Source organism: Barbus barbus, assembly GCF_936440315.1.
Source record: "Barbus barbus genome assembly, chromosome: 28".
Classification (NCBI taxonomy): domain Eukaryota; kingdom Metazoa; phylum Chordata; class Actinopteri; order Cypriniformes; family Cyprinidae; genus Barbus; species Barbus barbus.
Window position 1 is genome coordinate 7,297,502 of NC_136756.1, and position 21,112 is coordinate 7,318,613.

Sequence of the window (21,112 nt, forward strand, 5' to 3'; positions counted from 1 at the left end):
TTTAGGACTGTTAATTTTTTTTCCATAGTGACATTATCCCGTTATCCCCTTTAATACAATATTGTTCTTATTCTACTTTTTTTTTTTTTTAATTAACATCCATTAACTGTAAATGTATATGATGTATAATTCTTCACAAGTAAAAAAAAAAAAAAAAAAAACATTAAAATTTTTCACAATAAATACATTAATCACATATATATCTTGAAAAATAAGCTTATTCTAAGGACCGTTACGATTTTTTGCAGTGACATTGGTGATATAGTCACATTATTTTCATGACAGTTAAGCACATTTCCACCCCATATTCCCATTACTGTTACATTGATCCTGGTGTTTTACTTCAGACTTTTTGATTTTATTCTATGGAGACTCTTACAGTATTTAAAAATACAGTATTATTCCTGTTCTACAACATTTATACATTTAAATGAGCATACATTAAAGGAGGTGCAACAAATATTACCTTCATGTATAAATCTTCAAATAATAAATATACATAAATATAATAAGATTTTTCTGGATATGAGAATGGGAAGAAAATGTGTTCAGATGTCATGAGAATAAATGTCAAAAAAACTCAAACTTATGCTCACCAAGCTGCATTTATTTGATTAAAATTTTATTATTTGATCAATAAAGCAAAATCAGTAATAAGAAATATTTTACAATTAAAAATAGGTTTCTTTTTAAAATGTACACTTATTTTAAATATTTTATTGTATTTATTTATTGTCTTCAGTGTCAAACGATCCTTCAAAAATCATTCTAATATGATTATTATTGGACCGTGATACTGTGATATGTGAATGATAGATTAAATGGCAGCGTTAAAAAATATAAATAAATATATAATTAATACTTTTATTCAGCAAGGATGCATTAAAACGTTTAAAAGTGACAGTAAAGACATTTATAATGTTACAAATGATTTCTATTTCAAATAAATGTTGTTCTTTTGAACTTTCTATTCATTAGAGAATCCTAGTTTCCACAAAATATTTAGCAGCAAAAACGGTTTTCACCTTTGATAATAAGAACCATTATTAATAATTGAGCACCAAATAAGCATATTACAATGATTTCCAAGGATGTTCTAAAATAATAAATAAAATGTTTGTGTCATAAAAAAACACTATTTCTTTAAAGCATAATTATGTGCTTTTGGTTTTGAAGTGAAACATGATCTAGATACTTCTCAAGAATTGTGAGATTCACTCAAGAATCTCCAGTTACTTTCAAGCAGTCATATTTGTTAGCTTGCGGAAGAGAAGTGGTCAGCTGTGAGTTTGCATGTGTATGAGCAAGAGTGTGTGTACGCTGAGCAGGGTTTACTCTGCTGTTTAAAGCCTCAACTGTGCTTATAGTATTTGCGTGTACATGAGAGTGTGTGTGTTTCTGGGCTTGAGGCCACAGTAAGAGCCTACACACACGTCCGCCACACACCCACCAGCCAACGGAAATGAGAACCATTCCATCCTGCCACCAAACAAACACACACACACACACCAACAGAAAACACTTTCTATCCATCTTCCTCTGACTCGCTGTCTTTCTTCACACACAACAGCTGTATGGCTTCACCAGAGCTGACCAAAACCTCTTTGTGGTCAAGGGTAAAGTAATAAAAAAAAAACAATATAATTATTTCTTATATAATTGAACACGAATCAGGAACAAAAGTGGAGTAAGAAGTCCCTCCAAGAATCCTCAAACACACACACACACACACACAGAGGCGTTTGTTAGGAGTGTCTCCGCACCCACTCCTCTTCCTAGTCGCTCGTTAAGGCCTGCTTCCTGTTCCGGCCTGTCCCACGAGAGAACGGAGGCATGGAATAGCACTCATGGGGGCGAGAGAGGAGTGGCGGGGCGGACAGCCAAATAAACTTTCCTCCAGACGCACTCTTTCATTCAGGACAGACCTGCAGCCGTCTGAGCATTTCTCATATAACGCTCGGCGCTTTTAATGCGCGCAGCTGAGAGGAAGTCTGGCGACCTGAAAGAGTGTCATTAACACACCTTCCACATATTCATTAATTGCAGCAGCCTGGCTGTAGTTCTGTTACGCAATAAAAATATTGGTTTCGACTGAAATAGAATAGCGCAGATTTTTTCCACCGAGGCATCGCAGATTGATTCCAGGTGTTTAAAGACAATAACACAATTCCAGCCAGCATTCATAAATATCTTCAGATCACACATATATGGACTGTTAATGAACAGTGATTCAAAATCAGTTCCAGGACAGATGTCCAGTGGAAGATGACGCCTCAGATGGAAAATATTTGAAGTTCAACATCAAATTTTTTCCATTAAAAAAAAAAGGACTGAAACAGACAGATAAAGTAGCTCTGCTCCAAATCCTGAACTGCCTCATTTTCTACTCCCTACACAAGCAGCATACTTAACCCAAATAAAAGCACAGGTGACTTTTACATCAGTTTCAGCAACAAGACAAAAATCGCTTTACTTGTGAGACTTAAAGGGATAGTTCACCCAAAAATGAAAATTGTGTCATTTACTCTCAAGTTATTCCTAACCTGTAGGAGTTTCTTTCTTCTGTTGAGCACAAAAGAAATTATTCTGAATAATGCTGGTAACCAAACAGTTGACGGTAGCCATTGACTTCAATAGTATGAAAAACAAAATACTATGGAAGTCAATGGCTACTGTCATCCGTTTGCTTACCAACATCCTTTGATTTTTGCTTCTCCCAACGAGCACAATTTGGCATTAGAAAAATTAGAATAGACTATTATATATTAGAAGACTTCCATTTTTAACACTTTATTAAGTTTAAATGCAATTAACGGTCCTTTGCACTTCTGCAGTGTGTATGTGGATGTATCTAACGGTCGACCGATTTATAGATCAATTTGGAATAGACGTCACAGTTACGTCACTTGGAGCTGCATGCATTGTGATGGCAGAAAAACACTGGTAACAAGTGGAGGGAAATTGCTAAAATCCATGAAATAAGAGAATAAAATAAAAATAAAAATAGTTTTGTGCCTTTAGATGTCAGAATTGGAATGCAAATAATTTTTATAGATCACTAGCGTCAAAGATGCCATTTGAAACTAAACACAGACATTTAAACGGACAGACTATGGATGAAAACTACTATGATTACTCTACTTTTAAAGCATAAATTTGATAGGTCTACATTATATTCATAGGGGACGTATTGTATTAGCCCTACAGTTACAGCATTAAATACCATTTAAACCTTTTACTATTTACATTTTACATAACATTTATCTCATTTATCCATAGACTGTAAAAAAAAAGATGGACGACGTGTCTCCACTTCCTTCCAGTATAGAAAAGTTAAGCTAAAACATCTATGGCCGCTGCTATCTTGCGTCATTTGGAGCCGGAGTTAGGGATGGGCGATATGGCCTAAAAAATTTATCACGATAATTTCAGGTATTTATTGCGATAACGATACAAATGACGATAGTATATATATATATATATATATATATATATATATATATATATATATATATATATATATATATATATATATATATATATATATATATATATATAGAAACTTTTTGTACACAGCCAACTTATGGCCATGCTAATTATGATCAACAGCTCATCTCCATTAATTGCTCTTATCAACCATAATAATGCGTTACGGACGCTTCATATTAAATCATATGCATAGGCTACTGGCACACATTTACCACGTTGCTGATGACTGAAAGCCTGTGTATGGCTATACTGCTGTGATCTGTTTCAGGCTTTCCATATCATAACATTTTAGAAATTAATTCATTTTAATTTAGAAATTAATTCATATCTCAGAAATGGCATATTTAAGTCAATGCAAAGACGCGAATAGACATCCTGCCGCGCAATTCGCGCGAATGACGCAGCGCGATTTGAGCGTTTAGAGCGAAATTCTATACATATGCTCTCTGTGGCAGTCATACATGTGCGCCTGGCAGAAGCCCCGCCCATGACGCGAATTCGCGTCTGTTGTGCAGTGAATTTCACGCGCGAATGAAGCGAGTAAACCCAAAATGTTCACGCGTCCAACTACGCGCGAATAGCGTGATTTATTCGCGCAAGTCGCGTCCGGTGTGAACGCACTGTCAGCCTCACGTCCGCCTTCCGCCATGCTTGTTTTCACTCCGCACGTGAACAGTGAATCGGGCGCGCACAAAACTACGTCATCAACTAGACTTATCGTTATTATCGTGAGGAGACAAATTTTTATCGTGAGGAGAATTTTCAACGGTATATCGCAAACGATAAGATATCGCCCATCCCTAGCCGGAGTCTGTGCAGTAGTGGTTTATTTGGAGCCGGAGTCTGCGAAGTAGTGGTTGTGAGTAGTGCTGTGTTCGATACATCGATACAAAGATGTATCGTCACAGAGATTTGACGATATGAATATCGATACAGCTGTATCGATATTGTGGCACGTGTGCAGCAGAGGACCGCACTTAATTTGAATACAAGAACACCATTGAACATTGAGTAGAAAAGTGTAAGGTTTCTAAAAAAATTATGAATCGAGCATAATATAGAGGAACACGTATGGGTTGCCTGATATAAAGAGATGTAATCCCCGAAACAGAGCTTCCCACTTGCGCAATACTGAAATATCTGCTAAGTGTGTTACTTATCTTTTGTCAACCAGCGATCTCCACTTCGATATTCTATTCTCCGAAAAGTGTTATTGAGCAAGAGTTCATTTATGAGAGAGAGAATATATTTATATAAAATTATATTATATATTCTGTAATATATATTGTATCTATTATGTATGCAGTGGTGGCCAAAATTATTAGAAAACTAGTATTTTCAGCAGCTAAAAATGGTTTTAAGTCAGTTATTTCTATCTTTTGCTGTAGCGTGTCAGTAGGAAATATCAGGTTACATTTCCAAACATTCATTTTGCCATTAATTGTATTAATGCAGTGAGATTTTTGTCTGACAGCAGCCAGTGCTCCACACAGAGATCTGATCTGATCATCATCCAGTCTGTCTGAATGACATGAAGAAACAGAACAAACTGAGACAGACTAAACCCAGAAGAACTGTGGCAACGTCTCCAAGATGCTTCAAGAAAACCACCTGCAAAGCTACAGTACTGTTAAAAGTTATCTACTTGTTCAAAAATGCTGTAAAATAAGGATGCTGTCAAAATAATGTCATAAATAGATTTTCTTTATCAATTAACTTCTATAAACTAAATTAAATCAACATTTGGTGTGGCCATCCTTTGTGTTTAAAGCAGCTTTTGCCCTCGGTGCATTGCGCATAGTTTTTCAGGGAGCTTTGCAGGTGGTTTCCTGAAGCATCTTTGCATCACAGAAATAAATTATATTTTAAATTATATTTACATAGAAAACTGTTCTTTTACACTGTAGCAATATTTCACAATTTATCTGTTTTTTTCTGTACTTTTAATCATATAAATACAGCCTTAATGAAGAGATTTCTTAATAATTAAATAAAATAATAATAATAAATAAAAAAAAAACATTAAAATCTTACTGATTCCAAACTTTTGAACAGAAGTGTAACATAAATTCATCCACTCAAGTCTAATGGATTACCATCATGATGGCTGCATGTGATTTCTGGAGCTTCGACATTGTGGCTTCCATTCACATGCATTGTATGGACTCACAGAGATGGATTATAAAAAAAAAAAAAAAAAAAGAAAGTCATAAGGGGGAGTAACTGATGAGAGAATTTTTTGGGTGGCTTATCCCTTTACTCTGTTAAATAGCCTAAAGTAATAAATTTGTCTAAATAGCAGGTTACTATTTTCTGGAAAATAACCTGCTTTAAAAGAGCACTTACTTTTTCAAAGGGTCGATCACGGTCTTCTGAATCTGATTGACCTGCATAAGCAGAAAAGAAAAAAAAACAAACACATTAGCTGAAAAAATAAATAGTTAATATCACAGCTGAATGACAACCATCAAAATAAATTACACTGATCATTACGGTCCAAATAAATAAATAACAACTGCTCATGCAGTGAAACTAATTGGCAGCAGGATCTGACATGACCCCCACGCTTAAAAAAAATAAAAAAATCAACAGCTGTCGCCGCTCCCTTTCCACGCGAAGAGCGTTTGGCGTTCAACTGAGAAGTATGGAGAAGAAGTTAGTGACGTTGTTTCTTTATTGTGCTCCTGGCCTGAGGAAAGCAGCGAGAAAGACGTGAATATTAATTGTGCAGTGAATACAAAAGGCTGGAATCGTCCAGGGACGGCACATGAAAGCGCAGCCCCGGCTGGGGTTGAAAACGCTGAAGAGGGTGGGCCGCCGTACGAGATGAAAGTTCTTTGCAAACAAACATTTTTAACAATAACAGTTTATATTCCCCTCGTTCCTCCATGTGGTGTCAGAGAGGAGAAGAGGAGGAGGAGGAAGAGGGGAGGAGGGAAGGGGGGGGTGTTTGAGTTAAACGGGTGTAAACGAACGTCGCATTGCCGCCTGGAGCCCCAAACCAACAGTCTTAAAAGTTGCCACACAATTAAACTGGCAAAACATCATTTACATTGCAGATCTGAGATACCAATAGGCTGTGGTTGGCTGACAGAATGCTAACCTAACCTGGCAAACAATGCAAGAAGAGAGCAAACAGGGAACGTTAAACCAGAACACGAAGAGGGAAGCCGACACAAGCAGACAGGCCCATCAGAGGATCGCAGCTTATGGAGCTAATCAACAACTCACTCGCTATTGAGAGCACAGTCAGTCACTGAGAGCAAACACAACACGACCCCAGAACAGAAGGATTCATTAAAGATGAGAGAGCCTTCTACCAAATTACATCTTCATCCACAAAGTCCAAAGTAGCATTAACTAAAACATGTAAGGATGCTGAATGATGATTATCCAAAATGCCTGCCAATGCAGCTCTTAAATAAATAAATACATAAAGTGCCCCAATTTACTTTTTTAATAAAAAAATTTCTAGACTCGAGGCAAATTATCATATACTTAAGGTTAGTTGTAGCTATAAACTAACTCTAAACCTAACAAACAAATAAATAAACAAATCCCAAATTACCTTCTTAATAAATGTTTGTAGCCTTAACGCTAATTATTGTAAACTTAATGTTAGTTGTAAATTAACTCAAATAAATAAATACATACATGCATAAAAAATTATATAATTACTTTCTTAATAAATGTTTCTAGTTTTAATGCAAATTATTGTAAACTTAAGGTAAGGTGTATTTGTAAGTGACCTCTAACCATAACAATAAATACATTAAATAAATACATACATGCATAAATAAATAGTGATATACATTTCCTATACAGATGTACAGTGATATTTACCTTGATTTTTGCACACATCGCATCTAATATTTCATCTCAAATATGCTCTTCATCAACACTGTTGTCCCCATGGTAGGAAAATACACTAATTTCTCATTAACACACACACACACACACACACACACACACTTTTAAATTTCTAAATAACTTTAACACATTAATTACTGATGCCATTTCATAGTAGTTCTTTCATTTTATAATATATTCTAATATTCAGGCATATTATATTTTTATCCAGGCATTTGAAAAGCAGCAGGATTAAATTAAAACATAACCAAACACAGATAAAACTTTAAATCAAAGTCCATTTTTGTCTCTGTTGAAAGAGGTGATGGATATTTCAGGAAAACAAGAGGAGAAAGAAAGAGATGTAGTACAGATAGAGTAGATGGTGGGAATGATGGGGAAATATATCTATATGATGAGAGAACAGCCTGAAGAAAACACTCCAGAGAGAGTGTGTGTGTGAATCAGAGGCCAGAGATCAACCACACACACAAAATACATAACACCCAAAAATACATACAATGCATACCAACCCTGAAAAATCGATACTCCTCCCCACCATAGCTGCTAGTTACTAACCATTAAAACTCTACAGGCCTTAAAGCTGCTAAGACACGACTTAAAAATACCCAGCGCAGGCCTAGAATCAGGCTATACACTGATTACCATAACATTTCCCTGCCTATTCGCATCCACCCTGGGGCAATCCATCTTTCCCTCGACGGAGAGGGGAAGATGGCGGTTTGGTTATCTTTATATAACACAAATATGATTTGCTTGGCTACCGTGACAAAACCTCTCAATCTGAAGAACAGGAGGAGTTTGTTCCAGGTTTGCTATGTGATTCATGGAAGTCTTATTAACCATTCAAGCATCCCAGGGTGGTAATTCACACCAGCACACTGCAAAATGCAGAGCTGAAAAATCAGCTGTGCTAACATCTCTCGTCGCCCACGGATAGAGCGCCGTTCGCTTGCCAAGTGCCCATACAGTCGAGTATGAGAAAACGGTGCTCAGGCGAAGAGGAGAGCGCTGTAGAAAGCATTTGGCTCTGGTGAATCTGACAGAGGGGTCAGCGGAGAGCAAGGATATTTGCATCAGGCTTCAATCTGCTATTTCTGAGATCTGCCGAGCTGTGGATTGCATTACAGCTAGAGGCAACCGTGGTGTATTTCGCACTGGCAGGTTTGTGCATGAGCGAATATCCACGAAGTGTTTGACTGAGCAGCTATTGATGGCTTTGATTATCAGCTGAGGGCAACCATATTCAAAAATATGGAGTAAATTAAACCTCATCAAGACTACAAAAGGACCCATTTGCATTATGTAAATAGGGATCATGTAGTCAAACATAACATACAAAAACAACTAGGCCTAACAAAAACAAAACAAAATACCTCAATATCAGTCTACGTGATTTTTTGTGCTATATTGCAAGTCAGAGGTTACAAATTATTCACACATAATCTTCCTCTCTAATGAACTTTTAACTCAAAAACCTGCGATCGAATAATTGAATCAGTGAATTAAACTCAAACTGAATCAATAAATGAATCATTCTTTTGAGTTGATTTTTTTTTTTTTTTTAGTTCATCTGATTCAGACTGAGCGATTACTCACAAATTAGACTGATTTGTTGACTTAAAAATTCTAATTAAGAGCTCACTGGACTGGCACAGTATCACAGTGAAAAACTTCAGTGAAACTTTGAAAATATATCTCAATTTTATTTATTTAGACATTTCATTCATTCAATCATTGTTTGTTTGCTTAAGTTTAGTCTGGAATAATTTAGATTTGAAATATTTTTGAATATAGGTCTCTTTCATTAAAACGTCTGCATTTATTTGAAAAAAAAAACAACAAAAATGGTGATGTTGTAATATATTGCTACAATTTCTTTTAAAAATATTTTTAAAGGGGCTGTATATTAGAATATTCATGTATTTATCGTTTTTTATTTGTTGCCAATGTGTAAACAACTTGTAACCAGCTTACCCGAGACATTCCCCGACTTCCTAGGTTGAAAATCCTATAGACTGATTTTTATGTGAAAGACTTTGGATGTTTTTACCGGGAAAATCGAAAGAATGGGACAAATTTACGCATGCTCCCAAGAGCCTTTCTTCTGTTCTGACACACAAACAAATGCTAATGTTCAGGTTAATGCTGCAAGAGCTATTCTGTACTGTAATGTCAATGTGTCATGCAAAGAGAAGGGATTAATCAAACTATAGTCTCACATCTATGTAGCCAGATCAATATAGTCTATGGCAGGGGTGTCCAAATTCGGTCCTGCAGAGTTTAGCTCCAACTCAACACACCTGCCTGGAAGTTTCTAGTATTCCTAGAAAAACCTTGATTAGCTGGTTGATTAGCAAAACTTTGCAGGACACTGGCCCTTCAGGAGCAGGACTGGACCCCTTGTCTACAGGTTTAAATATACTTTATAAATAGGTTGCTGGGTGCAGTTCACTTAACGCCATTGGTTTCTTAATTCTAAATTAAATGCAATTTACTCCTAGGATGGAGGCAAAATTTTCAGAAGCCATTTCTCCAGTCTTTAAACTTATTTTCTCTGAAAGTCATAAGTCACTTAAGTTTTACAGAAAAAAAAAATCAGTGTAGCTACTTGCAGAGGATCAGTCTCTCTTCCTTCCTTTTCTGATGTTTGTTCCAGCTCCGTCCACATAATACGCTACAATATACGTAAACAATAGCTGAGCTTTGAATGGTCAGCAGAAAAAGTCAAAGTTGAAACCGTTTGAACTTTGCGCATCACGTTACAATGCCTGACACTGGGAGTAGTGCTGTGGCTTGACGCTTCACCCCATAGAGTTCAATACATTGGGAATATTGAAGGGCCCAGTTTCCAGGGCGGAGGTTGTAGGCGATAGACCAGAGAAGATGAGCGCTACTCTTCTGACATGCAGTCAGCGCTGAGTGTATCGCTTAAGGGCTCTTAACCACTTTCAAAAGAAAAGTCTGACTCCAATGTGGGGAAATAAGAGGGAAAAAAGGAAAAAGACAACAATCAGTACCACCAGCAGCAGGAAACAGAAGATAGCAACGCAGAGATGGGACTCATTTGAAGATGCATGTGCACGCTGAGTGTGGAAGGGCGTGGGGTCTGCTGTGAGAAAAACTTACTCATACCCAATCTGCTGGAGGGAAGACAGAACGTACTTCTGCCAAAGTCAGAAACACAACTATTTCTCTCGGCCAAAAGTAGAAAATAAACACGGGTTAGAAGGTGTTGCAAGGCAGAAATGAAGTTGGTCTATGGTTCATTTTTGAGACGTACTAAACAGAGTCAAGTTATACATAAATATTAGCCAACTTCATATGGTCATATGGACGGTTATTGGGAAGACCGATATATAAACAGCTACTGGGGAATAAAAACATTGCAAAGGAATCTGAAATATATGCATTTAAGATGTGGTCGCATTAGCAAAGTTCTGGCAAAATTTCACGGGCAAAAAGTTTGATTGTCGATTGTGAGCAAAGGAGAGTATGAAGTACAACTCCAAAGTCACTTTCAAACCAAGCATCTTTCTGTTGGTCAACGTGGCCAATTTCCATTATCATCTTGTTTGCGAAATCATAAAATCTTTATATGAAGTTTCCAATTGCGTGGGTTCCAATTCAAATGACTATATTTTGGTCATAAAAATCCACTGAACAACAGTGACCGCACCTTAAGACTCGGTGCGTTTAGTGTTGCCGTTTTTAAGGAACTCACACCATGAGCACCACGTTAAGATGTTGGATAAAGGTTAAAACAATCTCTGAAGGTGGTGAGGAGGAGAAGTCAGTAATGATTTGGATGGATAACCAAAGGCAGCATAAAATGCTTGAGTTATCACCATTGTACCCTTACACTTAAAGGAATACTTCACCCAAAAATGAAATTTGTCATCATTTACTCAACCTCGAGTTGTTTATGTTTCTTCTGTTGAACATCCAAGAAGATACTTTGAAGAATGGCAACCACACAGCTGCTGGTCCCACTGACTTCAAAGCATTACAAAAAAATGGATGAACTCTCTCTTTAATCCAAGATGTTCTTGAGTATACTGACAGATCTCCTAAATTTCACATAATTCCGTTCGGTGTCATATATACCCACAATATGCAAGTGATATGCTTGAACAAACACTCAGAAAAATGAGACCTGAATAGTGAAATGAAGGAGATAAGCTGAAACAGTAAACAAGACATGACTTTCATCTGAGACCATAATCTGTGTGTGTTCCGAGTGGAGATTCAGAAAGGCTGACACACCTGTGGGTGTGTAAATGTGTTTAGCAGGATTTTATAAAGAAACATATTCTGCATTTTTCTGTGCATCACTACTTGATTTGGAAAGTGGGATGAAGAAACAAAGATGTATAGAGCATCTTTGGTTCCCATTCCCAGTGTTCTAGAGACTTTGATGCATAATGTTGGTTTGTTTTTAAGCAAGTGTGGACATTATTAAATGTTTTTGGGTAATTCGATCATGATTTCAACTACCAATACAAGTGCAACACACACATTTTACCATATTGAAATCCATTCTGCAGAATTCCACTGATTTCCCCCCCACAATTAGCACAGAAAATATGGAAGGAAAAAAAAAAAGTGTACAGATTCTGTGTGGGCCTAGAGGTGAGTAAGCCAGATCTAGTGGCGGCAATATATGCTCAAAACATAAACATGTCTCACATTCACTTGCTTGTTATGCAAATGAGTATCACTGCCTAATAAGTGGCACCTAACAAAGCCTAAATACTTCTGGTGGAAGTGGAGGCGGAGCATATGATATTTAAAGATGGAAGAAAGTAACTTTTTCCTCATTAAAAAGTTTTAGCCATAAAGAAATGAGTATTAAGGAAAATGTTCATCAATCAAGTTCTTCGGGATTACTTGGAATTTTACGCAGATGTGTTTGATTAAGGTTGATGCTACACTTTGCAGGACAGTGGCCCTTCAAGATCAGAGTTGAATAGATCTGATGTAGAATGAGGCTGGAATGGTATTTGGGAATATTTCACAGCTTTGATTATTGGTTGGTCAGATTTTGTGCTGTGAGGGCCAATTCAGCCCCAGCCTGCCCAAGAAAACTATCTGGAAACATGCCTAAACCTGCAACTGGCATTTCCGGATTAGGGAAGAAAAAAAATGACAGATTTTAAATTGAATACTTCCACTGGGTCATGTGCCAGCCAAGCAACTGCCATTGAGATGAATGTGATTGTTTAGTATTTTTAATTCATCATAAGTCATTAAATGTAAAATTCATAAGAAGAAGAGATGTTTTTATGCATTGGGAAACATTTACAACTGAATCTCACCTTCTCCTGATTGAACGCATCCATTCTCTTCATGGCTGTATCCAGAGCAGTCATGGATTCAAGGAAAGCCAGATCCTGCTCACACAACGGATTGCTCAACAAGTCCCCTGAGATCTTCACTGCTGCTTTAGACATTGCTGGAAAACAAACAAAACATTCAGCCTAAAAACAAAAGAATGGCCAAAACAGCAGAAAAATGTCTGGACAGTCAACTTTTTTTTTTTCATGTCTGGGACTTCAAGTCATCTTCAAACAGAATGTACATTGGTTTAAAAGGATCAGCAATCGTCATCTGCATAGGTGGCAAGTACTTAAGAGTGGTTTCAAACTAGGGCTGCAACTAACGATTATTTTGATAATCGATTAGTTGGCCGATTATTCTTTCGATTAATCGGATTAAAAAATATTGACCAAAAAAACACTATTCCACATTCTGCCCAATGTTCTACAAACAAACGTGACAACTGAATGCTATGAAAACATACAGTGCTTAATTTATTAGACCACTTATCATAATAAAGAGAAAACATATTTTAGAAATTTGTCAAAAATTTGTTTAAATTTAAAAATGTTATTGTCATTTATTGGACATAATAATAAAAAATGTCCTCATAACAGCTTGCATTCTTGCTGGTATTGTTTATGTACTTTTTGACTGCAATTGGGTATCGCGAAAAAAAAATACAAAAAAAAAATAAGTGCTCTGGTTTTCTTTCATAGATAACAGCAATAATGATATTATAGCATTAAAAATAGCCTACTACTGTTACTAAAGAGCTTACACATATTGGAGTACTAACCAGTACAGAAAGCCGAAAAATTATTTTGGTTATCACCAATACTGTTACTTTAGAGCAGCAGTGGCACAAACCTTACATAAACACATTGTTAAACTTACATAAATTTGTTAAGCATTGTAAAAATTGAATATAGTTTAAACCTCTATTAAAAATTAAAATAATAAAGACGAATAAAAACACAAACTCAGTGTTAACCAACAGGTAAGAGTAATGTTCTGCAGGAACTACTTTGATCACAGTCACCTCGTCATTTCTTTATCCTGTAAAAGGCCGTTATGGAGCGTCTCATGTTTATATTCAGACAGACAATTACACGCTGTTATCCCTTTAAAGTTCCTACTCTCATAAAATATTCGCACTGCATGTTGACTTTTAAGTTTCAACAACAGATAATTCAGCACAATGGATATGTTTGCGCTGAAAAGCCTATTAATTGTCTCCCTCTCTACTGTGTTCTGTCCGTCTGACTCGCGGCGCTCATTCGGTATTTTAAACTTAACACAGACTGTCAGGACGGACCTTTATGCAAAAATGGAAATGCTCGCGTGAATTTGTGGCATTTATAGATAAGGATATGACCGTAAACTGAACGTTTTTGCGCTGAGGACGCACACGCATCTGTCAAAGCGCCTGACAGGGCAAGCCATTACTCTTATGCATTAACTTAAAGCTTAAAATAAAGAATTATCATGTTTTGGGCAGCTTGGATCACGTGCTTCTCCGGCAGAATCTCATTCTGTTTCCTCCACTATTTTTAGATGCATTTTGTCCATAGAAATGCATTATTCAGTGCCGTAATTTGACTAACCAGCTGAAGTTGGACGTACACTGTGGGCAGACCCGATTAATCGATAATGAGAATCGTTGTCGATAATTTTCATAATCGATTTTATCGATTAGTTGTTGCAGCCCTATTTCAAACATATGGAAAAATAGTTTATTTTTACACTAAAACACAAATGAAAGACAGGTGGCAGATGCTGTAATTGTTACGGTTAAAATAAAATAATATATAAAATAATAAAAGTAACAAAATAATAAATATTGTAATACATATATACATACATACATAAACAAAAATATTAAATATTAAAATAAATAAGTCCATTCATGTGTTAAGGGCCTTTTCATACCGAAAGATAACACACAAATGATAAAACTTAAAAAATAACAACATTATTTTTAACAAAAAAAAAGATGGATGGATGGATGGATGCATAACACTAACACTAATAATAATAATAATAATAATAATAAAAAAAAACGCCATTCCTGTGACTGTACATAGGACAAGCGGTTTTGATAATGGATATATGAATAATACACAAATGATAATACTAAAAATAATGACGACAACTACAAAAACAACAATTAAAATAACTACAATAATACAAGTAAAATTATATTTACTACATGAATAATTTTATGAATACATATTTCTTCCAATTTAAATTGGAAGACATCCATATCCAGCATAGGGGGCCCGAAATTAAGAAACTTTCCCCTTCTTTCTTGACTTTGCCCCAATTAGCTCAAGTAAATCAAGTCTTTCCTGTGTTTGGGCTGTGGGGTGTAGAGGAGTGGATGTTTTATCTGGCTTCCTGCCTGGTGTGCGTCTGATCTGGATTGACGCTGACGTGCTCATCTGATCAGCATTCTGAATTTAAGCAGCTCTGGCAGGGAAGGCGACGGACTGTAATTGGCGTTGGCACTATTGAGGCATCAGTACACGATCAGAGCTCTTTAGTGAATATTCATCATCTCCGTCAACTCTCTAACGACCCTTTCCAACATGCACGGAACAAACTTGTGAAGCGGCTCTACAAATCTTTGTTCTTTCGCAGGTGTTTTGCCTGGATTTGAAAGATTTCTGACCTGCCAACAGCACAGAAAGCATTTCGATATTATGGGGCTAAATATTTTGAACTTTTGGTCTATGTCTGTTGATAAAGGATGCACGTTTGACCACTGATGTGCCTCCATGTGGTGGAGGACTGCTGCAGCACGTGCAGCTCAGCTGTGTGGCGCAGATAATCACACATGGAAATCCCACAGAAAATTATATTACAATTCTGTGGAAATCGGTAGTTACTGGTTGACACTGGCATAAATATTTTGGCACATTCCAAGGAATATTACAATATCAGTACAGACAGACATTTGATCCATAATACCACAGAAAATAATTCTTGACTCATGTCTGACTAATTCTGAAACATCAAAAGCCACAGGCCACAAAGGGGTCATGAAATGCAGTTTCAGATTTTTATACCATGTTTCTCAGGTTTATAAAGTTTACCAAGCGTTTTTGCACCAAAAATATTCAATACTTGTTCAAATAAGCACCTTCCATCTTAATTTTCACTCCCAACTTGAGGGGGTCTTACCTCTTGCAAAGAAAGCAAACGCACACTGCTGTGATTGGCTAACTTCATTGCACCGTATCCAACCAAGTCAAATCAAGCTTATTTATATAGTGCTTTTTACAATACAGATTGTGTCAAAGCAGCTTTAGACCGTATTAAACAGGAAAATAGTTGTGTGTTTTGATACTCGAGATGGCAAGCGCTGTGATAGAGCCATTTATGTTTTAAAGACACTGAAACCACTCAGCCACAATGATTGTAACAGCTTTAACGTGGTAATTGCTTTTGCTTGCTTAATTGCTTAATTTTCAGTATATAGTGCTATTATTACTTGTCATATTATGAAACATGCTGCATGTACGCAGGTATGCGATTTTATTAGTAACACTCAAACAATGAAACACTTCTTGTCTTAACCTTAAACGCTGGTTTGTTATCACAAACACGCTGTAAGATTAAAAATAAAAGTACTTGCCTGCATATGCTTGGCACTGCCGTACTTTTTTAAAAACAGCAGCATGTTTAAATTACTTTACAAAACGGCCAACTGTGAAATGTGAAGAGCAAACCAAAACTTTATCTTTCAGTCACATCATTAAAAATAATGCATTTCTAATGCTCAGATCAAGTGTTTGGAGGTGCAGTTTCTTTACATCCACTGACAGAACAACATCTGAGTTTGATGGTTTTCCTCACTGTAAAACCGAACAGTGAAATTAATTCAATTAAATGAGTTAAAAGGTTAGTTCACCACAAAATTAAAATTCTGTCATTAATTACTCACCCTCATGTCGTTCCAAACCCATAAGACCTTCGTTCATCTTTAGAACACAAACTAAGATATTTGTGATGAAATCGGAGAGCTATCTGACACTCCATAGACAGCAATGCAACTGAAATGTTCCCATATCCAGAAACGTAGAAAATACATCGGTAAAACAGTCCATGTGACATCAGGGGCTCAACTTCAGTTTTGCGACTTTTTTTTTGGCAATAAAAATCTTGCCATAAAAATGTCAAGCTCTACTAACTTAAAAAAAAATTTAGTTTGTTTACTCAAATGTTTTGAGTTTTCTTAACTTATAGTAAAAACTTAAGGTTTTACAGTGTTCAACATTTTGTGATTGATGGACAGACATGAGATGTTCAGAACATGGCTCGTTGATTGCATACGCCGATGACGCATGTTAAGGGGAAATTGTGACGTCACAATTCTCTCCATTTCAAATCCTCGTGTTTCAGAAGAGTAGAAACTAATTCACTCTTTACTTTTTACTTTTTGTCATTTAGCAGACGCAATTTGGCAACTTTCACACAATGTGCGCAAAGATACCAGAAAGGGACATGACATAAATGTCTGTAAAGCACCGTTTAAGGGCTGGAATACACTACATGCCCTGATTTTCAGTCTGGATGCGCCGACACTATAGTTGGAAAAAGTCAGAGACCGTCTGCAGAACCAGAGTTGATAGATTTCACAGAAAATAGACATTTAATTTTTTTCCTTCAGGCTATTTATTTATTTATTTACGCTTCCATCCAGTCAGAGGACAGTAAACATGTTTGGGAGTTTGAACTGATTTTAGAACGCATATTGTTTTCATTTGTCACGTGTTTTCATCTGAGGCACATGCTTCTGCGTGAGTTTGTGGTGTTTGGAACGACTTGAAAAGTCTGGACGTGTATGATCCTCAGTTATTTGGTGTATGATGCACAGTTTTTCTTCTGTAATTATTTACAAAGTCAGCAAGGGTATGATGACTAGTGGTTTACAATCTGTTCAGATTTGAAATTGCATCATCCACATAGAAAAGCATTACTGTAAGCACAATTTAAATGATTTTCTGTTAATCAGCATTGTGCAACAAACATTGCTTTATTAGATGCAGGTCATTACTTTAAAAATGATGTCAGTGACCCAAAGTGTAGTTCTTTCAGCTCTGTAATACATATTTAAAAATGTTTAATGTAAACTGAATTCCACACATTTCTGTTATTATCAGAGGAAATAATACAAAAGTGAAACATGTGACAGCTCAATGCAGATCTAGTGTTGATGGAAGCTTTATATTGATTTTACCAGTTTACAACAGTATATAGCTTCAATTTGACATTACAGCGGTTATATTTAGAGTCAACATTAGCAGAGAGGAGAGGGAATCATCACAAACCTAAATCAGCCTCTGTGCTTTTCTTCATGTCTTTATGCAGCTTCTTTGTCTGCTCTTCCAACCTAAAACAAATAAAAAGTGCAATTAACTTATTTTCAAGGTTAACATTTTTTCTTTCTTTCAAATTTAGACACCTTCAGTTTGTCAAAAGTGACAGTAGAGTTTAAAGCCTGATTGCAAATTACACGACGAAAATCTGACTAGTTTTTGATTATTTTTTAGATTGCTTTTGATTTAACTCATTATCACATTGACTTAAATAATCTTGTACCATATCGATATGAAGATTCAAAGAGAAATACATTTTTACATTCGTTGTGATCAACAACATTAAGTTTATTAAATGTCACATTACGTCAAGGTTTCTTAAACTGGGGTTCATGAAGGAACTGCAGTGGGTTTGAGAGTTTAATGAAAAGCTAATAATTAATTCAAACACATTTTTTTTGAAAACACTTAAAATTGAAACAATTTGCTGTGTGGCCTCTCAATTTTGATTATAGCCACCTGAATAATGGCTGGTTTTTGTGTGAAAGTCCACAAAACTGTAAGGCTTTCTGCATGTATATAAGCACTAGGCTATTTTAGAAGTAAAATTTCAAAGATTAAAAAAAAGAAGAATTAAGGAATCAGTAATTTATTAATAATTCATTGCTATTGTGTGAATAATAGACCTACGTAATCAATAAAAAGGAACTGCAGTCTGATTACAAGTATTTAAAAATGTAATATAATTGCAAGTACTTATTTTGTGGAATTTGATTGCTAGGGCATCGCTTTGCAGTTGCTAAAATGTAAAAAGCCCATCCTAAATTGTCCAATATATTGCGGTTCAGCATCAAATGCTCATATATTTAAATAAGAGATAAAACGAGTTATTTTACTACGCTCATCTGTGAGTATCCATTCATGTTTCTGTACAACAGTAACGTGTCCTCAGAGGCAGAAGAGATCATTCACAGGGTCTTTCACAGTGTTGATCCATTCACACCTGCTGGGGGTGTTAACAACTGCAATTACTGCACTACTGCATCCGACTCATGCTCACACAAGTGTGTTTGCGGCACTGATGGGGGAGCTGTTCATTATAATCAATTAGGTGGAAAATTAGACACGGACTGGGGGACTCCCTTGAGGCACCTCACACCGCACTTATCACAGCAATTAAGGAAACTGGAGATCTGGGGAAAACGGTGGTGAAATTGGTCATTTCATTTTTTTATTTTTGGCTGTATGACATAAAAGAAGAATAAAAAGGTGGAAAGAAAAGGGTGTGGGAAAGTATATCACTTTTATATCAGGATGCCGAAAGAATGAAGAAAAAAAACAATTGAAGAGAGAAAAAGGAGGAGGAGGAGGTGGGGAATCATGGTTAACTGGCAAGAAATGGAAAGAGAGACTCCTAACAAGATGAGATAAAGGGTCCATTACGGTAGGTGCTAATAGAGTAGCATTGGCCCAGCTGCTCCAGGCGGCTGTCATGCGAACACGCTAGCAGCACGCCACCTCCTAACATGTGAATAGCATTTAGACTTAGCGCAGGTTACAAGCCAACACATTAGCACCAAACCCCCACATTCTGACGGAGGAATACGGGGGGCAGGAGAACAGACAATGCTTTGGGGGGCTATGACTACATGTAAGTCCTATTGGCACAAAGTGTGAATTTTCTTGCCAAAATGCACGACGACGATGTTAATAAAGCAATGAGCCGCTCCAGACAAAGGGATTTTACTAGTAAAGAATATTCTTGGACATGACCCAGGGGATTTTAGCTCTTAAAGGGATAGTCCACCTAAAAAGGAAAATTCTGTCATTTGCTCACCTTCATGTTCATCTTCAAAACACAAATTACATTTACGGAAAGATATTTTTAATGAAACCTGAGAGATTTCAATTCGCAATTTAAATTCGATTTCAATGGAAAACTAACAAAATAGTGTACATGGTAGAAAATTGTATTATGGATTATTTTATGGTGCCTTCATGGCTTTTAGGCCTGTTCACACCAAGGATGATAAATATAACGATAACTACACACTGCCGTTTAAAGGTTTGGGATCATTAAGATTTTTCATGTTTTTTTTGTTTTTTTTTTAAGAATTTTCATATGCTCATCAAGGCTGTATCTATTTGATAAAAAATACAAAAAAAAAAAAAAATCTAATTTTGTGAAATATTACTGCAATTTAAAATAACAGCTTTCTATTTTAATATACTGTGAGGAGTGTCCCGAGCATCTATCAGCGTCGCCCTGGAAATGGAGGAGGAACACCTGCCCGCAATCATCACGGGCCGATCGGTCACAGCTGATGCTCGTTACCAGAGGGCTACAAAAGCCTCTCTGCAACACACGCCAGCGAGCAATGACTCCCAACGAATGGTGACTAACGCTTGTGTCCCCTCTTTGTCTGCCCAACAGATAGCAGCTAGAGACCGGTTGGCCCATCACCTCCAGTACCACGCCGCCGCACGGCAAGCACCCACGGCCCAAGGGACGGAACACGCTGCACTGTTTTGGAGCACCGGACCCGTTAGCACCCACACTCCCATTTTCTTGTTTAATAAACACCCCCTCCGGGGCATTTATTGCACCTTCACCTGTCGTGTGATTCTTCAGTCCGCTACACTGGTGGAGAATGCTGGCAGATTGCTGAAGAATCACCGATTGTCACGACATCCCCAACTAAATTTTTTCCTCTTTTTCTTTTTTCGTCCAGTCACTCACAGGCGGCAGCTACTCCCCAGCCATGGAAGAGTTTTTAAAGCACCTCACCGAAGTGAGCATCCGTCAACAGCAAATTGTTGAACACATGGCCGCTCGACAGGGAGAGACGGAGCGTGAGATCGCTGCTCTGCGCGTTTCTGCTGCCCAGCGGGTTCCGCTGCCCGACCCCCGAGTTCAAGCCACCCATCTCCTGCCGAAGATGACTGCCCACGATGATGTTGAACATTACCTTCGGATGTTCGAGGCCATCGCAACGCGGGAAGACTGGCCAAGGGAGGAGTGGGCGCAGATCCTGGCGCCGCTATTGACTGGAGAGCCGCAACAGGCTTACTTCTCGCTGCCAACAGATTCAGTGGAATCCTACGACGAA

The 21,112-nt window shown here is 37.0% G+C and overlaps 1 protein-coding gene across 2 annotated transcripts in view; it reads right to left on the bottom strand.

The window, feature by feature from the left end:
- bin3 (bridging integrator 3) overlaps nucleotides 1–21,112 on the bottom strand; it is a 61,806-nt gene that overhangs the window by 21,759 nt on the left and 18,935 nt on the right. Inside the window, exons 4-6 of one of the 2 annotated variants that reach the window (XM_079382513.1) lie at nucleotides 18,015–18,076; nucleotides 12,678–12,814; nucleotides 5,836–5,876 (exon numbers count right to left, since the gene is read on the bottom strand). In XM_079382513.1, the coding sequence (XP_079238639.1) occupies nucleotides 5,836–5,876; nucleotides 12,678–12,814; nucleotides 18,015–18,076 (240 nt within the window). The remainder of the gene's footprint in view (nucleotides 1–5,835; nucleotides 5,877–12,677; nucleotides 12,815–18,014; nucleotides 18,077–21,112) is intronic. The other variant, XM_079382514.1, reaches the window with a different exon arrangement.